This window comes from Telopea speciosissima, chromosome 11 (assembly GCF_018873765.1).
Source record: "Telopea speciosissima isolate NSW1024214 ecotype Mountain lineage chromosome 11, Tspe_v1, whole genome shotgun sequence".
NCBI classification, from domain to species: domain Eukaryota; kingdom Viridiplantae; phylum Streptophyta; class Magnoliopsida; order Proteales; family Proteaceae; genus Telopea; species Telopea speciosissima.
The window spans coordinates 10,866,527-10,878,672 of NC_057926.1; the positions used below are offsets into that span (position 1 = coordinate 10,866,527).

At 39.0% G+C, this 12,146-nt stretch overlaps 1 protein-coding gene and 1 pseudogene across 2 annotated transcripts in view; one reads left to right on the forward strand and one right to left on the reverse strand.

Annotated features, from left to right (window-relative positions):
* LOC122645994 (APO protein 2, chloroplastic-like) overlaps nucleotides 1-12,146 on the forward strand; it is a 33,384-nt gene that overhangs the window by 4,709 nt on the left and 16,529 nt on the right. Inside the window, exon 1 of one of the 2 annotated variants that reach the window (XM_043839440.1) lies at nucleotides 4,585-4,879. The exons of the other annotated variant lie outside the window; for it this stretch is intronic. Within the exon in view, the coding sequence (XP_043695375.1) occupies nucleotides 4,712-4,879 (168 nt within the window). The 5' untranslated portion in view covers nucleotides 4,585-4,711. Of the gene's footprint in view, nucleotides 1-4,584; nucleotides 4,880-12,146 lie in introns of those variants that run through there. 2 annotated transcript variants of the gene reach the window in all.
* Nucleotides 3,042-3,183, reverse strand: LOC122646971 (annotated as a pseudogene).

Consider the following 12,146-nt stretch of genomic DNA (forward strand, 5'->3'; position numbering starts at 1 on the left):
GTTTGACAGTTTCATGGCGGTTGGGACTGGGCACTGGGAGTGGGGATTAGGATGTGGAAGCGTGAGAGACGTGGGTAGGGTGGCTGATTGTTTGCTGCTACACTTGTAGCAGGCAGCCAAGGAAACGGAATAATTCACTTTTCCTTTGGGTTCATAAATACCCTCCTAGGTTTTTGTATTTTCTAAAATACCCTTTAAGATCCCATTTCCTTGGCTGCAAGCCTTGTAGCAGGAACATTCCAGCTACAAATGTAGGAGCAAAATTTCATTCGGTTGATTGGGTAAAAAATCCTTCTTGAAAAGTATCTTTTCGAAGTATTCAGTGGCGTCTCTCTGTTATGTCTTCCCATTCAAAAGACAGTCATTGTCTAATGGGAGACTCATATAGGCTCCCCAACAAACTCTGTACAGGAACTCCATTGTCTTAAACTTGTTGATATAAGCCAAATCTCTCCTTTCTTTCTTGGAGTGATTATTGCTTTCGAAGGGCCTTCCTTCTGGGGTCTCTCCCTGGTTGATTCTTTAAATTTTTTTTGACTTGCATTTTCCTTAATTAAAGCTTGTAGGAACTTTTACCTATATGCTCGACATGACGGTTTCTTGCCCAACAGTTATAATTTAGCTTAGCAAGCAACCTCCATAGGCTTGGGGTCTTTTTTGTATTCTCTTCTTTCAGAATTGGTTGGTTGCTAAGTAATATGCTGCATCTTTTCTCTTGTTCATTCCTTGCTTTCCATTTATAACTCAATCTGTAAACGTTGATAGAATCTCCTGGTGATATGATGTCTTACTCGATATGATTTAAGAGGAATGTGACAAGCTTTATCAATAGATAGCTAATTCATCCTGCAGGCTAGTTAGTTGGAGGTTTTGTTCATCTGCTTTTTGTTATATTTAAAGTGGGAAAAGTGAACATTTTTAAGGTACAATTTTATTCTATATATTTTTCTAGTTAAATCAGAGTATTCTCTAGTTCTATGGTTAGTTTTAGGACAGTAAACTGAACCACTGATGGGCAACACCCATGGAGTTGAGTACCTATCTCATCAGATCAGAAAAGAAAGAGAAGTGATGCAGCCTCGTTGGAAGCTATGGATCGGGAGAGTCAAGAACACGCAAACACGAACACGAGAATAAATTAAGAAATCGCAAGGGGAAAGCTACAACTCTTCAAGGTTGTAGTGAAACAATCTGTGGTTTCAAGGGGATTAACGTGATTCTTCAAGGACACGAGAAAATTGTAATTCTTCAAGGTTGCAACGTAACTTTCCAGGATTATGGGGTAGAACACTTTAAGGTTCAAATTACTCAATTGAGCAATAATTCATTAATTCATTCTTCACTATCTCAGTGATCATAGCTCTTACATATTTAAAAAGAAAAATAAAACTGTAATGTCTCAAGCCTATTAATTATAAATTACATCCAAAATAAAAAAAACATGTAAATCCTAACTTAAGCTAGACGACTAAGAAATACCAAAATTTTAACAAAACCCAAACTAAGGGGTTGTAGAAATTGGTCAAGGGATGAATGCTTGTCACCAAAACCGTCTCTCTCTCAAAATCATCCAAGGCTTGCGGCCTTCATGAAATTCATCCTAGGCCATCCATGTGGCAAGGTTGGCGGGATGGCTGCTAAAACTTCTCAAAACTGCAATTCATTTTCCACAACTAGGAAACTGCATCCCCATAAATAGTAATCACCATAGCAAACGGTTGAAGGGGATTCCTTATTTGATGATGTGGCAAATCCTTTCAATAGTCTGAACCATAGTTAGTAAATCCACGTATTATATGTGTATAATATGCGGATCCAAACGTTTGATTGAAAAAGTTCTCATATGCCATATAAGTCGTCGGATCCGGATAAATATGTGAATGGAAAGGGGTGACGTATTATACACGTATAAAACGTGAATTATACGTGCATAATACATTTAGTTATTGAAAAAAGAAAAAAACACTCTAAACCAATCTAACGGATAACAAACCCAAGACCCAAGAACCAAACCCTTCGTCCCTCTCTTCTCGAGAGTCTTTAGCGGATAGCAAACGACAAACTCTGGTTCTCCAGTTCTTCGCTATTCTTCTCCATCTCTTCTTCCTCTTCTTCTGCCGGCGGCTACTCACGAGTCACGAACTGCGGTTCTTCCGTTCTTCTTCTTTGATTCTGTTAGGGCAGCTGATGTACAGTTTCCATCGGATCCTTGGGATCGCATATCTGCATTTGCGAAGGACTTAAGGTGTTTTCTAAAGGATCTATTCCAGATCACACCAGGACTCAGGAGGTAAGTAATCTGTTAAGCGTGCAGATTCCTCTTCGTCATTTGAGACGTGGAATGCTCTATTTTCCTTCTCTGTGTTTTGCTATGTTTTTATCTTTACACTTCCTTCTCAAAAATCTTTTTTTGGTAAAGTCCTTCGAAAAAATTTGTACATGGCGACTCTGTGCTTGTGCTCCCATTGATAGGTGAACCATGTTTTGTCCCTATTACTATTAACCTCGGATATTTATGTGGGATCTTTTGTAATCTGCTCATCTCACTCCACTTTTTTTTTTTTTTTTTTTTTCATATTTTAATCTCCTTGTCTCACTGCATTTCACTGCCTATTAATTTTCTTATTGAAGTAGAAACGTTGTGATAAGCATACTGGATTTGCTGAGTTTTAGTAAACAATGAGGTCATGAATGAATTCCTATGATATCCACCCACTGAACAGAGTCAAGGTCTCATTAGTCGTTACAATGTCCAGGGGCAACTAAAACCTCACCCTCTTCCCCCCAGCTCTTTTGTATAATTCCACCACATTGGTTTAGTTTCTGAAACCAAAAACTGTCCAGACAGTTAGACAGAAAGTGGATTTCCGGTGCTGACTTGAAACCCGAACACATTTTATCTTGGATGGATGGAGTAGTTCATGTTTCTATGGCTGAGTTTGGAACCTTTCCTTATATCCTTTGAAGAGTTATATGTCAATGCTAACTGGCAGTTTTGGTGCCGCCAAGTTGAAGGGATTAAGAGGAAATTCTCAGCCACTGTCCGTCGAACCCTTCCAGAAATTCTCAGTTGGCATTGGTTAAACCCAGGTGGAAGAGGGGTTTGGAAATAGCTTTCTACAAGTAATTGTCTTGCCTCGGGTAATACCTCAGTAGCTGATAAATTGACCCAGGTGTAAGGATATGAGTGGATTGAGTTTCTGTTGACAATATCTTGAATTGACAACGTGAATTAATAAATACAGGAATTATTTTGGTGATTTCAATTGTTTTTAGATCTAGGTCCAGGTCTATATCACTGGAAAAGTGGTCTTTGCTCATCTTTCACCAATGATAAAATCAAGCCTACTGTCAAATGAGACCTGCTATAGAGGCTTATTAAACCAAATGTATGTAAGCTTCAATGTACATGCCTGTTGTATAGTGAATATATGCCTGTATTTTTGCTCCCGGATTTTTACAGAGCAACCGTATTAAACACGTACCGTATCATTACTGTACGTGTTTTATTGCCCCAGATTTTTGAAAAGTGTTATTGCTGTATGGTCCGTTTAATTGCCGTACGTATCCGTACCCGTATTATTGCCGTTTCCGAACTTACTAACTATGGTCTGAACTTGAGACAACTTTCCAACATCGGATGTCAATATATACTTCCTAAAGGATTAGGAAAACTAGTTACCATGGTTAACAAGATCTCTGATGCAAATCTAAGAGCCTACATCCATAAGAAGAAGAAGAAGAAGCAGCTCTAGGAGTATGCTTTAGAGATATGGTCACTTGGGTGGGTCCGTAGGTCAGGGTGTTAAATGGTCCGGTTTTGGTTAAACGGTTTGGTTCAGTTCGGTTTTGACTGCTTGAGGGTAGAAACCGTAACCAGACCGTTTAACTAAACGGTCTCACAATCAAAACCCAGACCGTTTGGTAAACGGTTTTTAAACGGTTTCGGTTAAATGGTTCTATACGGTTTTACATAATTTTGGTTAGACAGTTCTATACACATTTTCTACTCTATTTATTAATACTAGTTATTAGTTAATAGTTATTACTTGTTACTTACTAAGTTATTAGTCTTTTTTTTGGAAAAAGGAAATCATTAATGAAGAAACATGACTGCTTAGTAGTTGCTACTTGCTAGGTTTTGACTTTTTGTTTATAAAAAATAATTTTTATTAAGTTTTTAAAGGGTTAGACGATTTGGTTATAATAGGTTTTAATTGGATTACACGGTTTGAAATCATTGGATTAATCGGTTCACACTGAATCAAACCAATTAAATAAACGGTGTCATTTCTAAAATCATAACCGGACCATTTAACTAAACGGTTTTCCCATTTTAGTTTAAATGGTTCGGTTCGATTTCGGTAAACGGTTTCGGTTTAGTTTTGACACCCTTATCCGTAGGCACTGAAATGTGAATAAAAACTACAAGCTGTGGATTATTTGATTACTTTTCCTTTTCTTGCTTTGTTAGAATTTTTATTTATGGTCTTAACCTCTTTTTCTGATCAACAAGAGTTCAGTTTCACAACATATTGGACCTAATTATTTACGAGAAAGTTTTTATTAAATATTAGTGGGTTTCAACTGAGCTTTCTCATTGTTGCAATTCAGCCAGGTTCTCTGCCGTTTTCTGATGGTTTCGAATCTGTGTAAGATGGTTCTCTCGTGAATATTTGTTCTTGCAGCAATTGGGTATACGGTATCAGGGATGGGTTGTGCTTCGGCGCAGTACCCGATTGGAATTAAGGATTTGGTAATTTATAAAAGCGGGAGTTTACCTCTCAACTCAAGTTCTTTTAGAGTTCCTTACCATCTGAGAGGGGAATCTTTGAAGTTGAAGCTGTATCAACATCTTAGTTGGGTCGATTCTTCCAAGGTATGTTAACATTTCATAACTGTTTCCTGTGTATACGGTGTAGTTGATGCTTAGTTGAAGTTGAGGCTAGAAACAAGGGAAGAACTTATTTATTTTTTAAATTATTAAATTCGTATATGGATGGATAGTCATCTGCAAAGGTTTCTGCATTTGTAAGTTAATTCATATGTATGCTCTTTGAAACCAGAAGTAGTTCATAGATGAATATTGACAATCCATAACTGTCTGAACTCATGTTCTAAAAAAAAAAAAAGAACCAACCTTGTACTTCAGGGAAGAGTGAACAAAATAATGGTTGTTAAAAATGTTGGGATCCAACCTAAATGCTTATGCTGTAAGTTGCAGATATCCCAAAGTTATATGAAGACATCCAAGGTCCCAAACTTTAGCCCAAGTGATGGAATCCTAGGGCACCCAATAGTTTAGGTTAGGATTCTCAAGGAAACCAGGAACATAGGGCAATTGGGATATCTTAGATAACTCAAGATGAAGCAATTTAATGTGGTTTTAATCCAGGTCAAAGGACACAATGAAGCTGTGGGTTAAGCTCTCCTAATCCAACGGTTTGATTAGGAATTGTGGCATTGACCAGAAAATAGCGACTTACTCAAACAGATTTAGAAAGCAGTTGAAATTAGCAATAGATCTCAGAAATCAGAAACTAAACAAGATATAGAAACTTCCGAATACTAGATACTGAAATTGGAAGTACTGAGGCAAAGGTCAACAATTTAGTGACACTGAATCTGAATTAGAAACTCAAGAATTAGGGGTTGATTCAAGAGATTGAGAGCAGTTGTGAAGCTTGTCTGCTGTCCCTTTTGAACAGCATACACAGGTCACTTGGAGAAGATCTGAGACTTATATGTAACTAGAAATTTAAAACAGATCATATTGAAGTATGCAACAGAACTGGACACAAGAGATTGATCAAATTGATGGAAGAAACAAGGGTATAGTGTACCAACAGTGCAGTGATTCGATAGATAGAACAAGTGAGGCAAACCGTACCACTGAATGATCTGTGGACTAAATTAGAAACAAAGGAAACAAGTAAGAAGAAGGATCTGGTTGAGCATCCCACTCGAACCTAGGCTAGAATCCCATTAACGTACCTATTCTCCCACTAGGGTTTCTGCAGCCCATAAATCTACATCTCACAGTACAACATCATAAGCCATTCTTTTCTCAAACTTCAATTCGTGGCTGTGTCCATCCATTCTCTTTATTAAATAAGCATTTATTACAAGTTTAGGAATTTTACAAATAAAAACTACTCCTTTTCTAAGAACTATCTTCTGGAAATATTACAAATTAGAAACTAAGACTCCAATATTGCTATTACATAAAATGGAAAGTCTACTTCATAGTTATCAAGGCGTCGCCTAGGCGTGCGGCTTGCTGCCTTGTTGGTGTCGGCTTGATTTTAGACCCTCTCCAACGCCATGGTCGCCTTGCCGCCTTGATAACTATGGTCTACTTTCTAAAAACTGAAAATAGAAACTAACTAAAATGCAAACTTCAAAAGATCTTAGCAGCATCTCTCTTTCCATGCAATCTGGCATCAGACCCACAGAAATCTTCTAAATCTGCTGGAAATTCTTCTCCACGCAAGTCAACATTCATTCCAGAAAATATCTCCACGTAAGTCAAGGATGAGACCTACAAGTTTGTTCCAATATTCCAGTTGGTCGATAACAGCACAAGGCATGATATCAGGGCTTAATCAAATACTGGTTTGATGGGTAAGGATCTGGACAGGCTGCTGGTGTGGCTGGTTCTACCTCATCGATACATCAATCCTCCCCAGCTTAGGAAAAACTCGACCACGAGGTTTAGACATTCGAACGATCACCTTGGTGTGATAAAGGTCGAAATTCAGTCCTTGACAGAACTCTGGCAGCTCTTGGAGATGGAGAATGTAATCTTCTAGGCAAGGAGTTCGCTCTTCATTATATTTTGGTGGGATGACAAACTCTGCATGTTCGTCTTCTAAATCAGAGGTATAGTCAAGTGTCGTGTCCTTAGAGTCTTTAACTTTGGGAACCATCAAATATTTGAGATATGTACTCCATATCTTCAAGGACAAAAGCATGCTTGTTGATGGTTTCTTGTGGAGTGTTCTCAACCACTGCATCATCTATCACTGTTTCAGTTGTATCTATTTTGATGTCTTCGACTTAGACCTCTTCGGTAGGACATTCTACTTGTTGCTCTTCAATTTTCACAACTTCAATGGCTGCCACGGTAGAAGCATACCTTGGGTGTTGAGGACAGAGCTTGGCTAGGTGACCAAACTTGGCTTCAAACTTTTGCTCAACAGTGGTCTTGCGGTCTGATAAATGCTTCAACATCTCAATTACTTGTGCATGAAATTGAGAGGTCTACCCTTGTCCATAGCTCTGATACAAAAATGATGGTATCCTGGAGCACCCAATAGTTTAGGTTAGGATTCTCAGGGAAAACCAAGATCGCAGGGCAGAGATGGAACCAAAGCTGGGATATTTAGATAACTCAAGGTGAAGCAATTTAATGTGGCTGTAATCAAGGTCAAAGATCACCATGAAACTGTGGGTTAAGCTCTCAAAATTTGGGTCCAATCCTACGGTTGGATAAAGAAACTTGGCACTGACTAGAAAATAGCAAGTTCTCCAAACAAATGTAGAAAGCAGTTGAAATTAGCAATAGATCTCAGAAGTCAGAAACTAAAAAAGATGTAGAAATTGCCAAATACTACAAACTGAAATTGGAAGTCCTGCAGCCAAGGTCAACAATTTAGTAACACTGAATCAGAATTAGAAACTCAGGAATTAGGAACTGATTCAAGAGATTGAGAGCAGCTGTGAAGCTTGTCTGCAGTCCCTTTTGAACATCATATGCCGGTCTTTTGAAGAAGAAGAAGATCTGAGACTTTATGTAAAGAGAAATTTAAAACAGATCATATGTGAAGTTTGCAACAGAACTGGACACAAGAGATTGATCAAATGATGCAGATTCATCACCAAAAGAGGCTTATTTTGATGGGAATAAGTCTAGGGTTAGGTTATATCCATGTTGGGCCTTTGATCGTATGGGTTTCAATTTAATAGGTCACTTTTATGGACATAAAGTAGGGGTACAGAGGTTGCATACGGGATTAGCTCTATACTTAGTTTATTTTCATGTTTGTTTTTTGTTTTAAATTGAACCGGTTGAACCACTGGTCCAATTTATGTGATTTTAGTAGTTTTCTTTTAATTAGGACTCTGTTTTGTGTCTTTTTCAGTTTCCTAGTCAGTCTAAGTTACTTAGTAGGTTAAGGATTGGGTTAGGCCTTTCCTTTTTAGAGTAGGAGTCTATCTTTGAGTCTTTTATATAAGGTTGTAAGGGGGGGGGCAAGTATTGAAGACGAATTTTGATATTAATGAAAGCTTTTGCCACTCTTCTTCGCCATTGAATATTTTTGTCTTGTGTTTGATCAAGGCTGGTGGGATTGGTGTTTGATTCGATTAACACCTTGCAGTGTGAAGCCCGGGTGGTTCGTTCAAGCTCTTGTTCCAAGTTTTCTGTCCAAGTTTCAATTTTTATTCAAGCTACTGCCATTACAAGCTGCTGCCGATTGCCCTCTGCTACTGCAAGTAAGTTTGACAGCATCCCCATCCCCATACCTCTTCTTCTCATCCTCTACAACTTAACCCTAATTTCCCCCCCTTTTGTTTTTCACTTTGCCATAATCAAGTTACTCACTGAACTAACCACCCATCCAATTCTGCCCATAGACTGATCGAATACTCCCTGCCTTATAGGAGCACTCAATCCTCTTTGTAGCCCCAACCCACCATCCTAACTCTAGATTCTATCTCTCCACTCCAAAAACCCAAAACCCTAATTTTCTGTCCAGCTAGTTCCAACCATTAAATCCCATCAAACCTTGGCCGAGTGTCCTTCTTCACACTTGGAAAATTCAATCCAAAACCCCTCTCCCAAATTCCCCCGTTAAATCCTAGAAATCTTCACTTTACACTAAAAAAACCCGAAACCCTAACCTGCTGCTAATCTGCTATTCTAGTTTACACACTTCCGCTCATCCAAACATCACAGGACCTTCACTGATAGACTCCCCTACACGTGCCTAGCATGACCAACATCTCAAACCCCAACCCTAATGCTAATTTTGACCTAAAACCATATTTTGACCTAATCGGACTACCAGTTCATATCAGATCCTTGATTACTGGCTCCTAGTTGGTCTTCTACCAATCTAGGACCTAAATTATCAAATCAATGGAAGAAACAATGGTATAGGTTACCAACAGTGCAGTGATTCGATAGATAGAACAAGTGAGAAAAACCTTGCCACTGAAGAATCTGGACTAAATTAGAAAGAAAGGAAAAAAGATAAGAAGAAGAAAGAAGAGTGGAAGAAGGATATGGTTGAGCCTCCACTCGAACTAGGTTAGAATCCCACTAAACTACCCCCACTATTGTTTCTGCATCCCACAGACCTGAATCAGCATTTTCTTTCCAAGCAATCTGGCATGGGACCCACGTAATATCTTCTGAATCTGCTGTAATATCTTCTTTATGGAAGTCAACATTCATTCCAGAAAACATCTTTGCGCAAGTCAAGGATGAGACCCAGAAATCTGTTCCAATATTCCAGCTGGTCGATAACAGCACAGGGCCTGATATCTAGGCTTAACTAATTTAAGATTATGGGTCCACAAATATTGGTTTGATGGGTAATTATCTGAACAGGCTGCTGGTGTGGCTGGTTCTACCCCATCGATATACATCACCAAGGGTATATGAAGACATCCAGAGTCCCAAACTTAACCAATTTGGGATTATACCCAACAATAATAAAAATATGCAAATTTTTCCTACATCCATCAAGTGGGAAGAATCCATTGTCCTCTGGTGATGTGACCATACGATGAGACTCTTGTCCCATAAACAAACTCTCACTCCCATTGACGAATTCAAAAATACCTTCCCTTTGGTCATCTGATGATACCAATGCCCATGGGCAAGGGATTCATGGTGATTGAAAACACAGTCCTAGGAGAGTTTTCCTCCACCTTGGGTGAAGGAAAAGTAAACACATCTATAGTCATTATTACTTACCACATCCTGTGCAAAGTCGATAATCCTCCCAATTGTTCCCGATACCCATCCCAAGACACCCAAGCCCACTGATAATGGATTCTTCGTTCACCGTGGGTGAAGGGAAACTTTCTACTCAATGGCAAAAGTTTTCCTTCAGCCATCAAGTGGGAAGAATTCCTTTCCCACTGGTTATGTGAACATATGATGGAACAATAGTCTCATCAACGAACTCCCACACCCTATTGATGAATTAAAGTATACCCTTCCCCTTGGTCATCTGATGGTACCAATGCCCATGGGCAAGGGATTCTTTTTTCACCCTGGGTGAAGGAAAACTCAATCCTTAGGCAAACGGTTTTCCTCAACCATCGAGTGGGAAGAATCCCTTGCCCACTGGTGATGTGACCATACGATGGGACTCTTGTCCCATCAACAAACTCCCATTCCCTATTGACGAATTCGAAATACCCTTCCCTTGGTCATCTGACGGTACCGATGGTCGTGGGCAAGGGATTCTTCCTTCACTTATTGAAAAATTCGAAATACCCTTCCCTTGGTCATCTGACGGTACCGATGGTCATGGGCAAGGGATTCTTCCTTCACCGGTTGGGGAGGAAGAATCCCCAATCCACTGGTAATGTAACCATACGGTGGGACTCTTTCGAAAATACCCTTCCCCTTGATCATCTGAGGAGTGAGGACTGAGTTTTGCTTCACTCATGGTGAACGAAGAATCCCTTGCCCATGGCCATCGGTAACGTCAAATGACCAAGGTGGACGGAATTTTCGAATTCACCGAGTTAGAGTGAAGGAAAAATCCCTTACCCATGGCCATCGGTACCGTCAGATGACCAAAGGAAGGGTATTTCGAATTCGTCAATAGGGAGTGGGAATTTTTTATGGGACAAGAGTCCCATCGTATGGCCACATCAGCAGTGGGCAAGAGATTCCTCCCACTCGATGGCTGAAGGAAAACTTTGCATAAAAAATATTATGGTTCTATGATCACAAAATTTCACAAGCCTCGTCTCCTTCAATTAGCACTTGCCTATCCACGGAAAATCAAGCAGTTCTATATGAATTTTTGAAAGTTGCATTCTGCTATTTTGAAAATGCACTAACAAGAGAATTTCATGGATGAGCAGGCTCTGACACCATCAAAATGAACCTAATTATCCGAACAAAGAAAATCTTGGGACCATCTCTGTGTAATTCTTTGGTTTACAGTACATTTGATTGTTGGAAAATACTTTCCAATTTTGATAAGCAAAGCCCCTACTGTTTGGATATCATATAATTAAGGCATTCAGCTGGAGTTATCCCATCAATGAAATTCAAAAGGAATGGTTCAAGGTCTCCCACGTCATTTAGAGTTGTAATGATGTTGCTGCTTGGCTGCATCTACCTTTTTCTGGGGAAATAGGTTGGTAGTCACTGGTGTTAGGGTGAAGATAAGTTTCGAACCTTTGTTTGTGATATGAATCACTCAACAGACACCTGGCTGGCCCTGTTGCCTATGATATACCTTATTTGTACATTATTGAGTTCCACTAGTACCTATCTTGGTATTCTTGTTTTCCGTTTCTCTTTGGTTCAGTTTGCCATGGTAGAAGGCAACTGAATGGTTTGTATGGATTAAGTTGAGTTCTTCCACAATTTTTGCTTCCTTGTGTAATAAGCTAGGATGCTGAACCTACTCTGGAGCCTCAGTTCATTCAGACCTCCTTGTTCTGACACCAACCATGCAACTCCACCACTGTTGTTCCAGTAAGAATCATTCTGATCAAGAATTTATATATATATATTTTTTGGGTGAATAGAATTTTTATATTTCTATAGCATAGTAAGCACTCAAACAAAATGATATGCCCTTCATTTATTACTGAATAAATAAATAGCTAAATGCATGTTTATCTTTGATATTTGTACATGGAAGGCAGGATCCCTGTTCATTTGGAAGAAAGGATCGAACAATTTTGTAAAGAATCTTAAGTTCAATCATCTCTATTTAGATTCTATCATCCTCTTCGCTTATTTCTTATCTCCCACATTAAATGTACCCTAAACATTTCCTCATGATTGATGCTTTTCTACAATCAAAGTTCTGTTCCTGTTAGATTTTTCCTAATTTTTATTGAGGGCAGTGATCTATTTCTCTGAGTGGTGAGTAGTAGCAAAG